This window comes from Lampetra fluviatilis, chromosome 30 (genome assembly GCF_964198595.1).
Source record: "Lampetra fluviatilis chromosome 30, kcLamFluv1.1, whole genome shotgun sequence".
Classification (NCBI taxonomy): Eukaryota; Metazoa; Chordata; class Hyperoartia; order Petromyzontiformes; family Petromyzontidae; genus Lampetra; species Lampetra fluviatilis.
Window position 1 is genome coordinate 10,526,596 of NC_136304.1, and position 21,905 is coordinate 10,548,500.

Consider the following 21,905-nt stretch of genomic DNA (forward strand, 5'->3'; position numbering starts at 1 on the left):
GACAGGTAAAGATAGGCCACACTGGGACGGCGCTTACCCGTGCTGAACTATGGACGACAACGTGACGCCACGGCCCACTTCCACCGTGATACCTGTGGGTGTCTATGTGAGGCGATTGGTCTCTATGTAAGTACTACGAATCTCCGCGTGAGTCTGCATCGACCATTCGCCCGCAGTGTCTCAGATGTTCGCCGTGGGGTTCTCCCGATGCCGTCCACTGGATCGCTCATCAACCGCGGCGGCGCGAGCTCACGCGCATCGCTGATCTATGCCCCGACCACGGGGAAAAAGCAGAAAGATTCCCGTCTGGTTGACACGGAGAGAAGCTCCCGTCATGCATTTATGACCGTTCTTGCTAGAAGCCCTGTTTTGGAGATCACTGTTGGTCACACTTTAACACGGCTCAGCCAACACAGTGTACTTCCTGAGTTGAGGACAATGGGACACAGAGAGTAGCTGTCAACATTCACACGGAAACAGATATTGCCTTTAACCTCTCTATAATTTCATTTTTTGTATTATTTATTGTTTTTAAATTATCTGCCCTAATGCACTTTGCCACGCAGGGCCACAGCATAGCACCATGTCGCATTTTACAATATAATTAAAATAGCGCTAAAGTTCAAATAACTAATATATTTTTCATTGTAAAAGCTTTCTATAGAACATGTTTATAGTCACGAAGTGTATCGCTAAGAAATCACAGCTATTCTGGTCTCAATCTCAAAACAAAATACAACCTCAGTGGTCTACAACTTGGGCAAGCACAGTCAGCTTCAAATTAAACTGGGATAAACGACTGATATGTGATAAACGAATCTGATACGGGACAATCCTGCAGGGAGACGCTGCTGACTCCCCCCATCGTATCGCCCAGTAAATATCTTTTATCTGCCACGCGCAGAACCCTCTTTATGCAACGAGGGAAAAAAAGATGTACGTTTCATGCCATCGCGATTGTGGCTTTTGTGTCATTATTTCTGAGTATCATTGAACTGAGCGAAAATACTCTTTTAAAACTGCTTTTTGTCATCACCATCATCATCACAAGTGAGGGTTTTTAAACACGAGGAAGCTTCCACGGTCTCCGCGACGGCACGGGACATCAACAAACCTAAAGGTGAAAGAGAGTGCAGAGTCTGAGAGCTGAGCACGAGGCCCTCCCTGAACAGGATGTGAATCACCCAACAGGACACAATGGAGACAAGACAATAGGGGCTGGCAGGGTGGGATCCCAAGTCAGCTGAACGGGTTGTGGTCACAGCCAGATAAAACCCGCGTCTCTGTTCCCCCGGCCTCTCACCGCCTCCCGTCCTCTCCCTCGGCCCTCCAGGAAGGACCGCCCCTTGTCGGCGGACGGCGTCCTCATTTCCCACGGCACAGAGAAGGTCCGACACGACACGCATTGTCGTTATCACGTGTGACGGTTTGAAAAACACGCGGACGCTTCCACGGTCTACCATGTGCGTGCGGCCCGCTGCACCAACAATGTGAAGGTGACAAGAGACTCGGGATGGCTGAGCACGGGGCACTGCCATCCCAATTCATCAGTGGGGAAGGAGGAAAAATATATAATATTGAGTCGGATGGCGCAAAAACCCACGAGCTTGGAACCACGAGATCTACGGGTTCATAGAGAGAAAATCCTTCTCGCCAGCTTCATGCTGATTATTCTTGCACAGCCAGAGGAATAATCATAATTGTAATAATAGATTGGCTCATCTCATCATGCTAATTGAGGCACTGTCTGATGGAACTTCAGTGGAATTGGTTCATCTCATTCCTATTGTTTCTGCAGTTTCGATACAATCGTCATCAGCCACTTTCTATCTACCTCTGGATGAAGGCCTCCCCACACTTCCACCATCCCTCACGGCCCAGTGCTCTTTCCGTTCATCTCACTCCTGCACGTGAACCGAGGTCACCGCTCCATCTCCACGGTGGCCGTCCTCCTGGACGCACTGTTTCCCTTGGCCGCCACCGCATCTCCGTTCTGGCACACCAGCCATCACTGGAACTTGCCAAGTCCCATTTTTCTCTGCTTAATTTTCAATACGACGCCTCTGATCCGTGTTTCCGTGTCCGTCTCTCGGCGTAATTTCCCGGCATGCGCCTCCCCACCACCCTTCTTTGTGTATTTCTAGATTTGAAGCTTTCGTGACTGCAAGGATCCATACTCTTTGGTTTTTTCAGTAAAGTCACCTGAAGGCGGAGGCTTGTGCTGCCTCCGAAACGTCGTGATTTAATTAATTTGTTTTCTTTTTTAACCTATGTGACTTTTTTGTGTACTTTTCAGGTTTTGTCCCATTTTCTGTGTCAGTGTTCAAGGCCTCTGATCCACGTCACGGCTGGCAGTGTGCACTGGTGGAAAACTCTCTCTCTCTCAGAGCCATCGGTCCACTATTATTCACGATCAAGTTCAACTTTCCGAAGGTGCCTCTCACTCCGTGTTGCTCTTGCTCTCCTCTGTACTTTGTCGGCTGATCCCATTCACACTGATGAAACTTTGCAGGATTTGTTGCAGCAACTGCCCTAAGGCACGCGCATTCTGTGGTGTTTTAAGCCGTGTCCCTTTAAATGTCATTTTATTTTGTCCATTCGCTTTAATTTTACTCACGCTTTATTCTGAAGTCCCAAAATGTTTTGTAACTTAAAAGGAACTTTTTTCAGTGGGGCAATTTCGGGCCATGTCCAAAGGCACAATGTCACATACCATTTAAACTTCCACCGAAAAGCAGACCTAACGACTTGACAACCATTTCCCCTTTTGTGTTTTGTTTACTAGGCCAGGGGATTTTCACGTCACCAAAAACACCTCTAAAACCATTCGCAAGGTGAGTTTTTCCATTCAGAAGTTTGACTCCGTTAGGTCAAATATATATAAGGACATTTTGCTTATGAACACACTGGCAACATTACACAATTTCCTCCTGGTCCTGACATACGACAGATAGCTTTATTGTTAGTGGCAGCACACGGAGCCACCCGTTCTACGTCCACTCCACATAGCCGCGATCCTGCTCGTCTGACAATGTCCCCTCACACACACGCATGCCATTGTCCGATGGCTGAAGTTGGATCCCAGCCAACGAACTCTGAAACCAGAGGCAAGTGGCCTGACCGCTGGGCTACGCAGCCACCGCAAATGCGACCACGAAGATCACTTTAAACATAACAACAGTTGAGGGTTGTCAGGATCTGTCACTCCCACTCAACCTTAACCACCGCCTGCGGTGTCACAACTCCACCCGTAACTGAGGCATGGATTATTTCACCATGTTCAATGTTACGCGAGTCGTGGAAGCCACTGACGCAATGGAGCACTGCGTTCATCACAAGCACTCACGCACGTGCGTTATGCTAAACGTGTGCGTGTGTGTGCGTAGTAATGATCGCGTTTGCGTGCATGTCTGTGGGGTTTAAGCTGCAGTGTAAATGGTTAAGGTGGCCTAATCAATAACACGGCCCAACGTTCAACTCTCATGAGCTGGTGGTCAAGATAAGGCTGAGGAGTATTGTAATATGCATTGCATTGTGATGGTCACATGACACGCATTCAAGGGACGCATGTCATGTGTGTATCGGCACGGTGTAGTGGTGCTGTATCGGCACGGTGTCCCGTGACACTTTGTGCTGGGCTCCGTACCAGTTGTTGACCTGCAGGATGGTAAGCCCCGTGTCCTGAGCCAGCTGCTTCTTCTGCTCTTCTGAAGGGTATGGGTGCTGTGGAGAGAGGAGGCGCACGGTCGGGTTCAGTGAGGTTAGGCGCTTGCACGAGCCCTGGCCCAATACCTCCACACGTCGTGTGCGCGTTCACGCGGCGATGGCGAACTCAAGTCAAGGAGATTTCCTGCTCAAGGGAGCTCATCTCCTGCTTAGAGGCCCGCGCCAGTGGTGGAAATTCTCTATTGCTTTGGCGGGGGTGAGGCTATCCGTATGGTGACCAGGCTGATTTGACGGGAGTACTTAATACTGCGAAATACCCAAGGTTAATAGGACAACGCATTCATGAATCTAATCAGGACGAGGGGTCGTTGTCATCGGAACCAATTGGGCTTCAGTCACTGGGTACTTGCTATGAACTGCAGCGTCACAGTGGCGAGATGTTAACTACCTCGCCTGGTACACAGGATGTCGTGGGTTCGATCCCGATCCCGATCCCGACCCTGACTCCTGTATATTTGGAGTTTGCATGTCTCTCTCTCCCTGTGCTCACGTGAATTTTTTTCCGGGACCTCCGGGTATTTCCATTCACATTTAGAAACATGCTTTTTAGAGTATTTGACTGCTATACATTTCTACATTGTAAGCCACTTCGTTGAGCTATCATTTGTGTGCCAGGTCACTTCTCAAAAAAGAGTTACATAGCTCAGTGGACCTTACCTGCTAGAATAAAAAAAAGAGTTTATAATTGTAATTGTTCGTCAGATATTAATTAAGGAAGCTTGCAGGAACAATCACTCGGTATGTTTGTAATGCAACGATACACCCCACCGCTACCCCCACTCCCCTCTCCGCCCCCGGGTGCTCAATGAACTGTCACGATTAGCACGAGTTGGCTACGTACGGTGCGAAAAGAAGTTCAACATCATATCTACACGTACAACCGTCACGATTACGAGGATCAAATCGATCTTTCGTGTCTAGTTTACTCTCTCTCTCGTGTGTGCTGTCTGCCAAAGACGAATTGTACATTCATCAATTTAGCAAATACGCTGCCTCCGATTTAAATATCCTTTTTCGCGTCTATCAGTCCAATTTCCAGCATGCGCCTCTCCACGCTTCGTTGTGACACTTTTCAGCTTTTGTTCCATCATCTATCACGAGAGTCCTTGCGTCCTACCCTAAGTGTCATCAGGGGCAGGCGGCATGCTCCGCCTTGCGTGTTCGATCGTGTTCATTACATCAGCGTAAGTGCGCACGAGTGTATAAGTGGTGTACGATTTTGCATCGTCGATCATAAATGATCAATTATTGCATTGCATGATTCGATGCAATAATGCGGGCACGGGGAACCTTTCAAGCATAAGAAACAAGGGATAATTATCTACGTGTCTAATCATCAACGTCAATGTAATAATTGTCACTCTCAGTTTGAGAGACCACAGTCAATACAAAGCAGGAATATTAATCAGCAGCACCGTGACCATTGCTGGCATCAGCGACATCGTGACCATAAGTCGTTGTCATCACCATTATCACTGTCACTGCAATCATAATCATCACTCTACAATGAACGGCTGTGTAACGATTATCCCTCGTTGACTTCATTGAATGAATTGCCCAAATTGGGGGTGTCAATTAAATTGAAGTGATCGATTCTTTCCTTTCTTTTGTGGTCCTGCAGGGTTCACGTGAAAGCATTACACACAGTGAAAATAACACACATATGGTCCAACGTGTGTGTGTGTGTGTGCATAGTGATCTTAGGGAGTGGTATTGTAGCGGTTATCACGATGCACTACGAACCCGGCGACCCGAGTTCGATTCCTGCTCACGGGCAACATTGGTGATGAATATTTGAATCGATCCTGAGCCTCCCCTAGGTCGACTCAGCCTCAAATGAGTACCTGGTGCGGTGTAGAAACTTCGCTACTAGGAAGACAAAGGCGGCCTGGCGTGGTGTTGACCACCCATCCCCTCGTGTGCCGTGCCAGCCGGCCTTCATAGGTGCTCGCTAACAACACTTGCCCCAACGGTCTGTGAAGGCTTTATGGGGGATCTGCATTTATGTCTATAGTGAGCATGGGATTTTGTTGTAATCAATGAATCAATGCAATATTTACATGCCCTATAAATACAACCGTAATCATAATGAGCAAAACCAGTTATCAATATTAATACACGCTCACCAGCATTACTATCATTAGCATCGCACAATCGTCACCACTGGAATCATGTCCATCGTCATCATCATTATAATCGTCGTCGTCGTCATGCTCTGGATGGTGGAAGAAGAAGGTTCATGTCAGGATCTGTGTTCGTGCTCAAACTCGGTCAGGACCCCTGGGCTTGACGCACATCACGTGGGCAGTATGGGAAATAATAAGCGACACTGACGCGCGCACACACGCGAACACCTACACTCAAATCCCTTCCGCTGCTTAATTACAAAATGAACCAAAGCTAAATTAACATAATTTCCCATTGCTACATCAGCGAATATTAATGTGTGCCAAAATTATGCAGCAATGAAAATGATGAGTTCTGCTTTTTGATGTTTCCCAAGTCTGTGAGATAATATTGGTTTGACTCCATTGCGATGTTGATACCTCCACGGGGGTTTATCGTACCTAGTGAAAAAAACATCGACACTTACAGCACCGACGTTATCCGAGTAATAACAAGGCACTGAGGATGTTAAGGCATGAGCAGAGCGGAGCAAACACACCGCAAGGAGCGAGGCGGACTGTGGTTTCGCAGAACCCTGACGGATAGCACACGGAGGCCTTCATCCAACAGTGGATAGACAATGGCTGATGATTATAAGAATATATTTGGCTTGGAACACGCCATACAGAGAATTACTCGGAGGCGTGAGGAACCGCAGACAGGCGGGAGCCAGCACCGAATTTACCCCAATGCTCTGTGGTCCTCTATATATTAAGATGCTATATTCTTAGGTTTTTTCGGTAAAGTCACGTAGGTAAAAAATTAAAATTAATAAAAGTATTTTATTTTAATTTTATTTTACTTTTATTAATTTTAATTTTAATTTTTTACCTACGTGACTTTACCGAAAAAACCTAAGAATATGAATCCTTGCAGTCACGAAAGCTTCAAATCTAGAAATATTAAGATGCTATTGGCCAATGAATACTTCAGGAGATTCACGATTCATTTTTACGCACCTCATATTTTGTATATACGGCAGTGACATTTTTCCCATGAGTGCTCGTTCTACATATGTAACTTTACCTGGTGAATTGCCGAAATGTTTTTTTTTATAATAATACAAAGTATAATGCGCATTCCATCCTATTTATCCCAATCCGCAATGCATGAAAAACAGGAAACAAAAACAGAACCAAGGGCAACCGACCAAACTAGAGAGGGAAGGCCACTTTGAAGAGATGGGTTTCCAAAGCAGACTTAAATATTTCTATCTACTCCGATTGCCTGACCTCAAGTGGCAAGGCGTTCCATAGTATGGGTGCCACGCTAACAAAAGCCCGATCACCAAAAGAGTGCAATCTAGACCATATTTGTCAAACCTGTGACGGAGCAGCACTTGCCATGAGATCGAGTGATTGAATGGATTACGGTGACACCTCCTGCCCCCACCCCCCATCCCCACCTTCCATTACAAGTTTACAAGTTCGATAGCTGTTGGTGTAGATCAGGGGTCCTCAAACTACGGCCCGCGGGCCACATGCGGCCCGCCGAGGACATTTATCCGGCCCATGGTCACTAATTTGGCTGCGCTTGTGAGCACTAATTGGGCTGCGCTGGTGAGCACTAATTGGGCTGCGCTGGTGAGCACTCATTGGGCAGCGGTGGTGGGCACTGATTGGGCTGCGGTGGCGAGCACTGATTTGGCTGCGCTGGTGAGTACTGATTGAGCTGCGGCGGTGGGCACTCATTGGGCTGCGCTGGTGAATGGGTTCAATGGGCCAATTGACTGGACTTGCCCCCCAGGCCTAAGCTGCCAGCCCTCCCCTGGCTGCGCTTGACTGGCTCTCCCTCCCTCAGCTCCCTCACTTGCCCCTAGGCTCCACTCCCAGTGATATTCCTGTGTACTGGGGATGTACTGCGATCTGTGAACAAAACTGCAGGTGTAATTAACTTTTTAATGGCACCCGCACCAGTGTGAGCCTGGGGTAAAAGCGGAGTTCCCCCAATCAGACTGCATTGATGGGCAGTGCAGTCTGTATGTCTCTGTGTGGGCAAAGTTATTGCTGGTATATTGTTTTTGTAGCGCTGTATATATATTGGTATTTTACTAATATAAATTTTGACTCCCTAGGAAACAATGATGTCAAAAAAGAGAAAAATTGACTCGGAGTGTAGGATATTCAAAGAACAGTGGACTTATGATTACTTTTTCATGCAGTACAAGGAAAGAGCTGTGTGTCTGATATGCCAGAATATAGTGTCTGTGTTCAAAGAATACAATTTACGTCGACACTATGAAACTCAACATAAAGATAAATATGATTATTTGGTCGGAGAAGTGAGAAAAGATAAAATATTAAAACTGAAAAATACTTTAACAACTCAGCAAAATACTTTTGTGAAGCAGAAGCAGCTAAATATTTCATCACTGTGAGCAAGTTTTCAAGTTGCCAAGCTAATAGCGTGCACTGGCAGACCGTTCGTGGAGGGAGAATTTGTTAAAGAATGCCTTCTTTCTGTTGCCAACGAGATGTGTCCAGAGAAGGCCGATTTATTTAGTACAGTGAATCTTTCAGGACCTACACGTACACGGAGGATTGAAGAAATGGGAGACAATTTCCATCAGCATTTGCAAAACTCCACAAAAAAACTTTCCTATTTTTCCTTGGCACTCGACGAAAGCAATGATGTTCGTGATTCTGCACAACTTCTAATTTATATTCGTGGGACGAATGACTATTTCGAAGTCACAGAAGAGCTTGCTGCACTGCAAAGCATCAAAGGAACAATTACAGGAGAGGATATCTATGAAAAGGTTTGCCAAACTGTGAATGGTTTGGAGCTGAATTGGGCTAAACTAGCCAGTGTGACAACTGATGGTGCTCCTAGCATGGTGGGGTCTAAGAAAGGAGTAATTGCTCGCATTAACCAAGAGATGGACAAACATAACCATTCTCATCCAATAGCCATACACTGCCTCATCCACCAACAAGCGCTGTGTAGCAAATCACTGAAGTGGGACTCTGTTATGAAAATTGTGGTATCTTGTGTTAACTTCATTAGAGCTCATGCACTAAACCACAGACAATTTCAGGAATTTCTGTCTGAACTAAATGTTGACAATGAAGATGTTCTGTACCACACAGAAGTCCGTTGGCTGAGTCGAGGGAGAGATTTGAAACGTTTCTATGACTTACTTCCACAGATTACAGCTTTTCTGCTTTCAAAAAACAAAGAAGTACCAGAGCTCAATGATGCAGAATGGAAATGGCACCTTGCCTTTCTGACAGATGTAACAGAGCTACTCAACAGTTTCCATGTGCAACTTCAAGGAAAGGCGAAGCTCCTCTGTGATATGCAATCACATGTCAAAGCATTTGAAGTAAAATTAGGCCTCCTCATCAAACAAGTTAAGGAGGAAAACTTCTGCCATCTCCCCACAACTCAAAATCTGTTAGCGGAAAAACCATTGGTTGCAATTCCCAAACAAAACATGTGTGGATTCACTGGAAAAAATGCAAAAGGAGTTCCAATTTAGATTTAAAGAGCTTCATCTCCATGAACAGGACATACAGCTTTTCCGTAACCCATTTTCTATTGACATTGAAAATGTGGATACAATTTACCAAATGGAACTGGCTGAACTGCAGAATTGTGACTCTGAAAGACGCATTCAAGTCAAGCAGCCTTCATAATTTCTATGCATCTCTCCCCTCTGAGACATATCCTCATCTCAGGAATCATGCACTCAAAATGGCAACCATCTTTGGCAGCACTTATGTCTGTGAACAGACTTTTTCCAGAATGAAACATTTGAAATCTCCAACCAGATCTAGACTAACGGGTGCACACTTGCATCCCTTGTTACGACTAGCAGTGACAAATATGGAACCGGACATTGACCATCTCATTAGCCAAAAGCAGGCCCATTGTTCCCATTGAAATACTGGAAAGTTTGTTGATTTAACTTTACTTGTTCTTCATTTTAAATATTGTATTTGTTCCCGTTTTGTTTCTTCACTTCAAAATAAGATATATGCAGTGTGCATAGGAATTTGTTCATAGTTTTTTTTAACTATAGTCCGGCCCTCCAACGGTCTGAGGGACAGTGAACTGGCCCCCTGTTTAAAAAGTTTGAGGACCCCTGGTGTAGATACTTGAACACGGATCATTTAATTATATTGAGGGGGTTTCTTTACCCTCTCGCGTTCCGATGACACACGTGTATGTCATCGATTTTTCTTCCGATTCTGTTCTGATGACGTACGTATATGCAATTGGAATAGGAACTGGAAGAATAACTAAGCTAAAACAACTGTATCGGTACCGAGGCTCCCACAAGGCCATGCGGCAGGGCGTGTGGCACAGTTTGGCACCAGCTATCATAGAGTGCGGTCGTGTCGCTACAGTTCTCTGTTGAGTACAATGTCTATAAAAACAACGGCACTACTACACCTCTCTAAATGAGGTTAACGCTGAGCGACTTGCGTGCTCCGAGGTTCAGTGGTGAACGGGACACCACCCACCCTGTATCGTGCAGACATCTCGGAACGGGAAAGGGTTTCATATCAGAAGACAGGAAGAGTGACACACAATTGGCCGGGCACAGAGATAAAAATAGAAAGGGGCAAAGGTGAAGAGGAGAGGGTGATGCTAATACAGATACAGACCAAGGTACAACCGCGATAACGGTATTTGACCTTCATCTCTGTGTCAAACAGAGGACAGCTAACGGCACATTATCACTCATGGCTTCACACTAAAATGCCGGGGTGCTGGAATCCCCTTTGCGCGGCATGTGTGCCACCCTGCTCACTTTTATGATGCGGCCTCCACCCTTACGCCACGATGGCCTCTGGGCACCGCAGAGCGCCGACTTTCGCTCAGGGGGCTCCCCGATCGTCGGTTCAAAGAACTTTAGCGACCTCGGGCAGCGCTGCTAAAAACGGTGGCCCCTACAAGGGGATGGAGGCAGCTTCGGTGGAAACGAGCGAGAGACTCGTTCCGAGATTTGTACGTAGAGATCCACCAGATATTCGCCCGCACATGTGCATCGTGCCCAACGCGTTAAGGCAACAACCGGTCACGTGGCTGTGTTGACAGGCACGAACATGTCCAGGTCCCCTCTTCACCAACCCACGCTGTCCGGCATGGTGAAGTGTTGTCATCCAGTGGCGCATGGGTCGGAAAACCGCGGCTCCTGAGCCGCATGCGGCTCCTTAAGCACTACTTGGTGATGTTATGTATTCACGTGCATTGCGGCTCTTGAAATATAACGTTTTTTTTACCGAATTCGAAAAAAATGCCTCTCCTTGATATTTTTGGTTTCCGTTCCCTGCAATAGCAGATTAAAAAAGAGCTATATGTTATTGTTGTTTATTAATACACGCCGTAGGAACGTCCGAGTAGATGGTTCGTCAACGTGCGTTCCACAGTGCTCAGTCAGAGTCCTGCTGCTAGAACACTGCTGCTGGGACCGCACGCTCGGCTGGAAGAGGCCTTCCAAGACCCTGACCTTTCACGATGCCCACCTCTGTGATTTAATTTGTTAAATAATAATAACAGCACACATGTATCTGTTTTTTTTCTTCCGGCAAGCCATAGCAAACACGTAAAAAAAAACCCTCCATATTTTTATATTAGATGCACTGTAGCCAATTAATGACATCAAATTAAAATCACATAATGACTATGATCTCATTACCAAGTCCGTGTCTTGTGATGCAACGTTGGGATTTCACTCAGTCTGTAATATCCACAGCGATATGCTCAGCCGGGTCTGTGTAACCCTGTGGTGGAATAATGCCTCTTAATTGCTTCCTAACCACATTGTGGGCTTGTAATGACTAATTGGCCAGATGTTGATCTGAAAGCTGGACCACCCTTCCCATCCATCATTCAGTAACGTCCGTCGACTCCTCGGCGTGTCCGCTAGGCAAGAGGAGCCTGCGGTTCAATCTCACAAAGCACGAACACAAGAGCCGTCTAAACTACAGCCCGTGGAAGAAACGAAACTATTTTTATTTTATTTTACCAGGTAAGGCCCACTGAGTGATATAGCTCGTATTCAGAAGCGAGATGGACACAAATGATAGCCCAACGAAGTGGCTCATCATGTGGAAATTTATAGCAGCCAAATACTCTAAATGCATATTTCTAAATGTGGAGGTAAAAACCCGAGGACACGGAGAAAAATCCATGCGACCATAGGGAGAGAGACATGCACACCGAACCCACATCCTCTTGTATACCAGGCGTGGTATTTAACATCTCGCCACTGTGATGCCCCTAACTGGGCCACGTTGTTCTCAAACGTTTTTCTATCTTGCTCGGCGTGCAGTCTCTGTAGTCAAGCGGTGCACGGGAGGGAGGGAGAAAGGGCGGGTGCTTGGAGGTAAATCCTACATTTCATAGTTTGCGGGAGTGTAGTACCCATGTGCATTTATGTCGATGCATCTCTCCTATCTCATTGTTCTCCCGGAGTACATGTATTCTGAATAGATCTCTCGCGTTTATTTTCTACCTTGAATCTCTTTGGAAACTTCGGTCTCCTCTTATCGCTCACACACATTTCTTCTCTCGCGCGCTCACACATGTCTCTATCGCTCTCTTTTAACCCCTCTATCACGTCAAAGTCCTCATACAGTTCGTAGGGACTTATTTTGACTGACTGTCAGATTAGGAGTCGCTGCACTTGCTCGAGTAAAGAGTCAAGCAATGGTTCACTCGGATCAAGAGGGAACCAGGAATCTGTGGAACCCATTACGACCTATGTATGACCTATGACCTCGGTAAAAAATAGATTATACTTTCAAACGACCACTAGAGGGCGGCATAAGTTTCACACAAGATGGTACCAGCCCGTCCTAGGAACAGGGTGAATCCTTTTCCTGAACAACAATTTGCGAAATGTTCTACTGTACGTGTTTTCGTTCTGTCTGTGAGGTCAGTCAACATCACTTGAGTCATCTCATGAAGAGCCACGGTTGATCCTCTGCCTGGTGAAGGCCTCCCCAAGGCTGCCCGCCCACCCATGAAAGAAACCGAGCACTTTGAATGAATTCTCATGTTGGTGTTGGGGAAAGCTTACGAGGATTAACGTCCCTCGTGAAGGTTAACAGTCGTTTGGGTTAACTTCGTGGGGTCAAAAGTGAGGAGGTGGTGGGGTGGAAGGTGAGGCCCCGTCTTATACATTTGCAGGAACTATTGCGATTTATAAAATATATCGTTCGTCAAAATTATAATGTAGGACCAACTTGTTCAGTATATCTATACAGTATATATATATTCCATCCATCTCTTATGAGTAAGTAAGTAAAAGTCAGTTGTATAAAGCACCATTCACACAAAGCCTCACAGCGCTTTACAACAGAATGCCAGGAAAAACCCTTCACATTAAAACTAAGATCCTGATTTGAAGCTTTCGTGACTGCAGGAATTCATACTCTTTGGTTCTTTCGGTTAAGCCACGTGGATAGAAAAATAACTAATAGAACACGACGTTTCGATCGCAACACAAGCAATCCCTATCCCCGCTCACTTACCCTTGGGTTGTACCTACCACAAACCTATACAACCTTTGGTTGCAGCAGATTTCTCGCTACATTTCCTCCTGCCTCAGCTGTCCGCCTGCTGTATTGTTTCACCTGAAGACGATTGCTTGTGTTGCGATTGAAACGTCGTGTTCTATTAATAATTTTTCTACCTACGTGGCTTTACCGAAAGAACCAAAGAGTATGAAATCTAAGAGTAAAATAACCCTCCACAGATAAGTATGTAAGAGAAAATAAACGTGCTTTCAGATGAAAATCTGACTACATTCGATCTTATCTAAATGCCTCTATTATCTGCCTTATATCTATTCATGTATGTTGAATTTCTTTCGCACCGTATGTAGCCAAATGTGTTAATCGGAGGTGCGTGGGAAGGAAATCAGAGGTACGGGGATGGAATAATAATGCAACGCAACCTATTTCTTTATAAATACATCTCCTATGTCTTCCATCACATCCAAATCAATTATCTCCGGTATATTAAGTATAGTCACCCTCCCATTTCTCTTGTCTAAATACATCCAGGCAGTTTTAACCTTACTTCATCAAATATCACAATATCTGCAAAAAAAAATTCACAGCAAAATTAATGTAAAAAAATAATTGGGAAGAATAGGAAATTCTACAATCGTCATTCAGAATTAGAATCTGTATTTAGCCGGTATAAATCCGATGAGATATGAAGCTCTTATTCACAGATGTCCAGTCGGGGCGGGTAAGAACGTTACCACAAACAGTACACAAACACGATAGCTCTTTACCCAGGATAGCCTCACTTTGTAAAGATATCATTTGAAAAGTTAAACAAATGACTTGATGCTGCTGCTGCATTGACAGTGGTGCACGAGCACAGATATAAAACCCAACACATTCGTTCATAATGATGTGGCCTTCATGAAGAAGGGCCATGACCCGAAACGTTGCTTATTTTTTCCGTTTCAAGGTTACCGTGTTATTGACGAATGCTGTTTAGTTTTTATCTTAAAGGCTCCTTTTCAGCAGAGAGGCCAAATCCCTCTGTATCTATGTTCGTGTTGAAGTAAACCAGGAACCTGTGGGGAAATCTTTTTCGTAAAATCAGGAGATACAAATTGTGCAGACCAGTTTTAAACTACAGTACTTGTTGTACTGCCTCTAACAGACCATCTCCCTGCATGAAAAATAATCATCTAAAAAGCACAAAGAAATATGTTTCCCGCATTACATTTTACTTAACTTTTACCATTTCACATGAAGTCATCTATTGCATTAATTTGTAAAATTGGAATAAAAGTGCTTCGTGGAAAAGAAACGGCCAGCGCTAATGGGTGGAAAGACGAAAAATCTCGCCTGTCTCATTTCTTAATACATCCTGGCAGCGGTTCAACCAACAGATGACATTAGTCACGAGTTCTTGTAAACACGACGTCTGCCAGCCCAGTGCAGTCATAACAATTTTAGCCCAAACATAAAAAACAACCACTCTGTGCACACAACACTCCTTACACGCACGCTGCCACGCAAACCACCGCTCCCCCCATTCGCTCGCTCGCGTCGGGCATTTCTCTTCCTCTACCACCACGAGAACTCCAACTCGCCAAGCCCCCCACCCCCGACCTCATCTGGCGGTGTCCCTTCCCATAAGCTGCCCCTCCCCTCTGGCTCTCTGCCCCCCCCCCCACCCACTCCCCCCTGCCCCCCCCAACCGTCATTCAATATTGGCCCGCTTTTTGTTTGGGCCCCCCTTGTATGTGATGCCGCAGTCGTTTTTTCGTGCACAATGAGAAAACCGTTTTACGGCTCGGCCCAGGCCCCCGACCCCCAGTGGCCACGAATCTCCCAAAGCCTGCACCGACCCCCCTCCGCCCCCCTCTTCCCGGTCTCAAGCGATCTCCGCCGCCCGTAGCCGCTCGCGATCGGGCCGCTTACCGTTTGCACTCAAAAGAAGCTCGCGCACGCGCAACAATGGACATTTCGCCCAGCTACTGCTGTGTGTGATGTCCCCCCCCCCGTACGCTAAGACGCTCATGAAAGGTCTTGACCTCGGGCTACCCCTCGCTGTCATTAATCTCATTCCCAACTGTCAAAGGGAGGGTCGTGACCCCCCGCAATGATTAATGAGCTGCCGAGTGGCCAAGGGGTCCACGACCTCTGATCCCTGAATGACCACGGTCTTGGCGGGTCACGTAAAATTACTTGTGCGTGTGTATGTGCGTGTGCGCGCTCACAGATACTTGCACACATATATTTGTAAACTTGCACAAATATGGGGGGGGATGGAATAATCACGCCAAGAACTAAAAACAAAGTCTAGAATTAAGCCTCTCAGCTGGTTCATGAACGCTGCAGATTTTTGGGACTGTTAGCCACCGGCTAATGTGCTTAAAAATAAATAAAGAATTTAGTTAAGCTCCACCCTGATTTAAACACAAAAAAATTATCCGTTGCGATCTTAAGCAAAGTGTAGCTTTGCTGAAGTCAGCCACGATGAGTAATGTAAGTATGTCATTAAATTCCTCGACTTCAAACAGCCACAGTGGTGCGTGTGATCATCCGTGGATACTAGTTTACCATTGTCCTCGATAAGAGACACCACTTTGAAGCTGCAAATATACACACGAGATGAATAATAATTAACACATTAGTCTAATAAAAATAATAAACACACGAGTACTATCATAATAAACATGAGTAAAATAATAATAATAATAAACACATGAGTGCAATAACAATAAAAAACACAGTAAACACACGAGTACAATAACAATAATAAACATAATTACAATAATAATAAACACATAAATAAAACAAATTTTTAAAAACATCTAAGAAAACACACACACATTCCTCTCCATCTGAATGCAATTCGTTAAAATGAGCTTTCATAATTTTGCTGAGCACTTATAACGTATGAGGAAGGGTTTTCTCATCCTAACCCTAACGCGTGGCACGCGTCCCTCCCCCACCCCCCGTGAGATTTTTGATGTCCGTCATAAACGCGTGAAAACATTGAGCCATGCGCAAGCAATGTAAGATGAAAAACTATTTTTTTTTATTTTACCAGATAAGGCCCACTGAGCAATATAGCTCTTTTGCGGAAGCGACCTGGCCACAAATGATAGCCCAAATGAAGTGGCTTATCATGTGGACATTTATAGTAGCAGCATGTTCATTCTAAATGTGGAGGGAAAACTGGAGGGCTCGGAGAAAAATCCCCACGACAATGGGGAGAACATGGAAACTCCAAATATATAGGCGTCACAGGGTCGGGATAGAACCCACGACCTCATGTATACTGGGCGAGGTAGTCAATATCTCGCCACCGTGGTGCCCCAAGTTAAACTTTTCGAACCACAGACGTCGTGAGATCTGGAGTTTAACTCCCATAACAGAACCATCAGACTCAGCACATCATCTCCCCTCTCACCCCTGCGAGGTTGATGAAATTAGCACCGCTTGGTGATGAGTTGGCAAAGGGGTGTGGTTTGTCAGCTGTAACTGTGTTCTATGGTGAAACTGGTGCCTACCATACCCTGCTCAATCTGACTGTTTTTGCATAATAGACATTTAACTTTCTAAAAAACAAACATAACAATAGTAAAAATGAATAAGAACGTATTCGCCTTTGAATCTACCAATGCAGTCTATTCGAGAAACATTTGCTTCAATGTGGCAACCTTGGTTCTGTTTCAACTTTATTACCTCTCTTCAGCAAGGCACAGCCCCATTGATAAGAAGATACTGGGTGTCGTGGGACTGCATTATGATGATACGGTGGTCAGGAGCCATCCGCTAACACAGTGCAGCCCAAGGAAATATAAACGCCGGCAAATAAACATTGAAGCAGCAATACAGAAAACAATCGAGGTAAATGTTGCAGCTCACGTATTTATATTACAGATTTAGATATATATACACAGATACATCAATAGCCTCAGGTCAAGGTCTTGTCCCATGCTCTATATTCCCTTCGTGACAACAATCCAATGGTGGATTTGTCTTTTGAATGGAAGGTCATCTCCTCAACGTTTCACCTTTTTTTTCGGCTGGTTTCGTTTCACAAAGCTCCCCCCCCTCCCCGATTCCATCAAGACATCAGTAGCATGTTTTGGGTTCAGCAGGGCAATTGTATCTGCGGCGAGCGACATAAAATATTGAGTCATCTCTGCCAAGTTAATATTGATACGAGCTGGGAGAATCTCCGCAGCGGTTTCAAGATATTAGATCGGATGCTCTATCTGAGTCATTTATCTGAAAGGCCTTTTCACACAGGTCCCTCCATGCCTCCCAGGGGATACTTCTCTCGAGGTTTATTTTATATATTTTTTGACTCGTTGTAGCTGTAGAAATAGCAGGGGTAGTGGTGTTGTGTGCGAGATAGGGAGGGGATGGAGGGATATCGAAATTTTATGGCATGTTTATTCCACATTCCTGGGACATTACAACCTTTAAAAGATATTAAATAAACATAATTAATCATCGTCCTTTATTGTTAACCATGTGAGAACGCTTAACGAGTTATTTGATTCAACGATTCACACTATGCGAGTCATGATCCGGTTTCACCATTCGACTCTTGACAGCAGGAAAGCTCAACATTCATGCGAGCAGAGAGACACATGGCACTTAGTATTTGGGGAGCTAGGCTTGAGATTAGCGTTAGGATCGAGTTCAGCAATTGCATTACGGTTAATATATGCATTCGGGTTAGCATCGCGGCTATCGGTCGCAAAAGGATGAGGGCTGCAACGGAGTTTAAGTTGGGGTAGGTGTTACGAGTGAAGCTGATGTAGCTTATCAGGGTGTGGTGATGCCAGCGAGTAAGTTTACAACTTTTCTAGGGGGGGGGGGGGGGGACGATGTAGCGAGTCGTTTTAAAATCACGCCTTTGAGAAGCCCATCAGAATCGGTAACAAGAGGCCTACAGGAGGCAGTGCAAAACGTAGGTCGCCGATTTATTTTGTGTCGGTGCCTTGCACGTTTGGGTTTTCTATGAATGCACTCTAGTTCCCATCCACTTGTTCAATACCCAGAGAGGATTTGACCAATGCCCTCAGCAGGACCCTTCTGAATGGAAAATTCAGACCGAATGAGGCTTTTTTTGTTAAACATCCATTGTTATATTGTTATTTTTTTATATTCAAGTTGGACTTTGCGTTATGAATGCAGCTTGTGCTAATGTTCGACCGTACATTGGCACTTGCGCTCATGCTCGTTTGTGACAAAAATATCCTGATGGCTCAGTGGAAGAGCGGGGCGGCTCACCGTCGCAAAGTTACGAGTTTAAATCTTGGGTTGGGGATTGACTCAGGCCATCATCCCTCTGAGGTCGATACAATATGCATCACTCTGTGAGAAGTCAACAGTGGAACTCCTATGGAGAGACTCAACCCTGCCATAGGAAAGGGGAAATTCCACCACTGGTGCAGAGCAACAATGTTCATGAGCAGCAGCAAATCGCTTTCATTTTGAAACCATCGAGTTAACAGTGAGGATGTGACGACGTGAGCGTGCATCAGGAGTGGATTCGATTTAATAGAGCCAACACGATGTCTTCATATGACATCGGGGCGACACGTTGGCGAGATGTTTTCTCCCTCAACTGGTATGCAGGAGGTCGTGGGTTCAATACCGACCCTGCTGCCTGCTGTGTATTTGGAGTTCGCGTATTCTCCCGTGGTCGCGTGGATTGTTCTCCAGCTCCTCCAGTTTGTACCTCCACGTTTAGAATCAACATTCATTTGGCCACTAATAAAGTGTCCACGTGATGATGATAACCCACTTCGTTGAGCTATCATTTGTAATAGCCAGGTCGCTTCTTAAAAACGAGCTATATAGCTCAGTGGTAAAAAAAAAAAGATTAGCAATAGTAAATAGTGCATAAGAATCCACATAATCTTTTGTAAACAGCACTTGTCTTTGACTGACCTTCCGGTTAACCGCACAAACCCCGACTTCTTCAGCATGGAAGGGGGGGTGGGGGGCGGGGGGAGATATTGGGGGGGTAGTGGTGGGGGGGGGTGTGGTGGGGGGGTAGTGGTGGGGGGGGGTGTGGTGGGGGGGTAGTGTGGTGGGGGGGGGGTTGTGGGGGATAGTGTGGGGGGGGGGTAGTGTGGTGGGGGGGGTTGTAGAGGGATAGTGTTGGGGGGGGGTTAGTGCGGTGGGGGGGATAGTGTCGGGGGGTAATGTGGTGGAGGGGGTTGTGGGGGATAGTGTGGTGGGGGGGGGGTGTGGTGGAGGGGGTTGTGGGTGGAGTGTGTGAGGGGGGGTAGTGTGGTGAAGGGGGTTGTGGGGGGATAGTGTTGGGGGGGTCGTGGTGGGGGGTTGTGGGGGGATAGTGTTGGGGGGGATTGTGATGGGGGGGATAGTGTGGGGGGGGGTAGTATGGTGGAGGGGGTTGTGGGGGGCGTGTGTGGGGGGGGGGTGTGGGGGGGATAGTGTTTGGGGGGGGAGTGTGTGGGGGAGGTAGGAGGTGGCCGGGCGAAGTTGTTCCTCAATCTGGACAAGGGCTGGGTTTGGTGCCTGTGTTGACAGCCCATCTGGCTGTGCGGGGACGCTGGTGATGAATGCGCCGGTTGGAGGCTGCACGCTTTACAAGAGGTTTTCTGGAGGTCACCCCTCAAAGCCCCGGCCAGCCATTGCCCATTTAAGGATCGCACACTCGCCATAAGCCACTCAAAAGTTCACCGTTTCTCGGCAGCCCAATTCCTCACCCAAACAAAACAAAAGAACGATGCTTCTGTTATCTAACGTGGATGTATCGCCAATTGCAAATGTGAAGACGTGAGCATATTGGCCATGTTGATTCCTGCAAATGTCTCGTCAGCTTTGACCCTGTGCCCGTGCAGTGGTCGATCGTTTAACGTGTTTATTCCGTTCCACGAAAACTACTGTTAACCGAAATAACCGTTAATCAAATTAACTTGTGAGCTAAAAAAATAAGTAGACAAAAATCACGGAGTCTGCAAGAGAGAGCCGTTTCCACTGCCAAAACACAAAACGCATGTAGACAAAGCTCATAAATGGACTCTCTGATTGGCTGAGGGCATTGCTCAGTCTATTTACGAGCGCTCGGATTGGCTGAAATTGGCGCCCACGTGCGTAACGTAAAGCTTTCGTGACTGCAGAGATTCATATTCTTGGTTCTTTCGGTAAAGTTACGTAGAAGGGAAGTAATAAAATAATTAGAATAAAACAATACAATTCTCACAACGTTTTGATTGCTTGTGTTACAATCGAAACGTCGTGAGAAATGTTTATTATTTCATCATTTCCCTTCTACGTGACTTAACCAAAAGAACCAAGAATATGCGTTTCCCTCAGTGAACAATGTTAATGTTCGTCGAGACTATGGGGGTCCTATTTGAGGCGAAACGTTAACCGAAAAAAAACATTAACCGATGTCACTGAACAATGTTTTTTACGGCTCGGGAGTGAAATGTCTTTCCAACAAGTCCCTGAGTCAGCAACGCAGCGTCGGAGAAGGACCCACGAAGACGCCACGGAGCTACTCCAAGACGAGGCGCCCTTCAAAGTGCCACCTCCCACGTTGTGTAAAGAGGCGCTCTCATTGGTGCATCGGTCGGTTAGAAAAGTCTGAATTAAGTGGGGTGGGAAATCGTTGTTTTGTTCTTAGGGGCCGTCCATGAATGACGTCAAGCGCTTTTGGACTATTTTTGACCCCCCCCCCCTCGTCACACGGCGTCACAAAAAGTCAGCCCCCCCCTCAAATATGACGTCACAAAGCTCTGCCCCCTCCCCCCAAAACCATATTTCCATTTTGAAAATAAAACATGCTTCAAATCGATTTAAACTATTGTTATTGTAGTGCGTATTTAATGTGGCGTTGCGCTCTGATGTTGTAGGAGAAAACATTCATTAAAAAGTCTATTTAATTAAGTAGAACGTGTTGTCTATATTTATTTAAAGTTGCGCATTTTGATGTGACGTCACATTTCTCAACCCCCCCCCTCGTCACACATCGTCACAAATGTCTTCCCCCCCCCCCCCCAGGTGCGTGACGTCATTTATGGACGGCCCCTTTAGGCAGCCTTTTTTGTGAGCGCACATAGGCGAGGAAGGGCCCCCATCGTCTGGCCAGACTTGTGGCCACCGTGGGCCTTGTGGACTGCCTCATGGGGGGCTACTGCTGCTTCTTCTTGAGAGGCAATTTACCCCCACTAACCCCTCCATAGTTCCAGCAATTCAACTAAATATATTCAGTCACGATTCACTTCAGGAATATATGTTTTTTTTTATTTAATATATTGGCACCTATCGGCTGCAGGGGGTCACATTAAACCCCTTATATGCAACGTATACGAATCGAAAACCACCTCTGCTTATGCACAGAGTTCGACAGCCACACCGTGATCTCAAGAGGCAATGTTGTTCGGCTGTTAATCGATGCGTCACTAAAACATCCCACGCCTCTCCTCCACAAGCAGCCTTGTGACAGACTGTTGGGGCAAGTGCTGTTAGCGAGCACGGCACACGAGGGGGTGGGTGGCCAACACCACGCCCGGACGCCTTTGTCTC

At 46.1% G+C, this 21,905-nt stretch overlaps 1 protein-coding gene across 3 annotated transcripts in view; it reads right to left on the reverse strand.

Annotated features, from left to right (window-relative positions):
- Positions 1–21,905, reverse strand: part of LOC144943266 (homeobox protein Meis1-like) — a 251,869-nt gene that overhangs the window by 44,186 nt on the left and 185,778 nt on the right. For all 3 annotated transcript variants that reach the window (XR_013639471.1, XM_078870606.1, XM_078870605.1), the window contains exon 9: positions 3,647–3,723. Coding sequence is in view for 2 of the 3 variants with exons in the window: in XM_078870606.1 (XP_078726732.1) it covers positions 3,647–3,723 (77 nt within the window). In the remaining variant the exon portion in view is untranslated. The remainder of the gene's footprint in view (positions 1–3,646; positions 3,724–21,905) is intronic.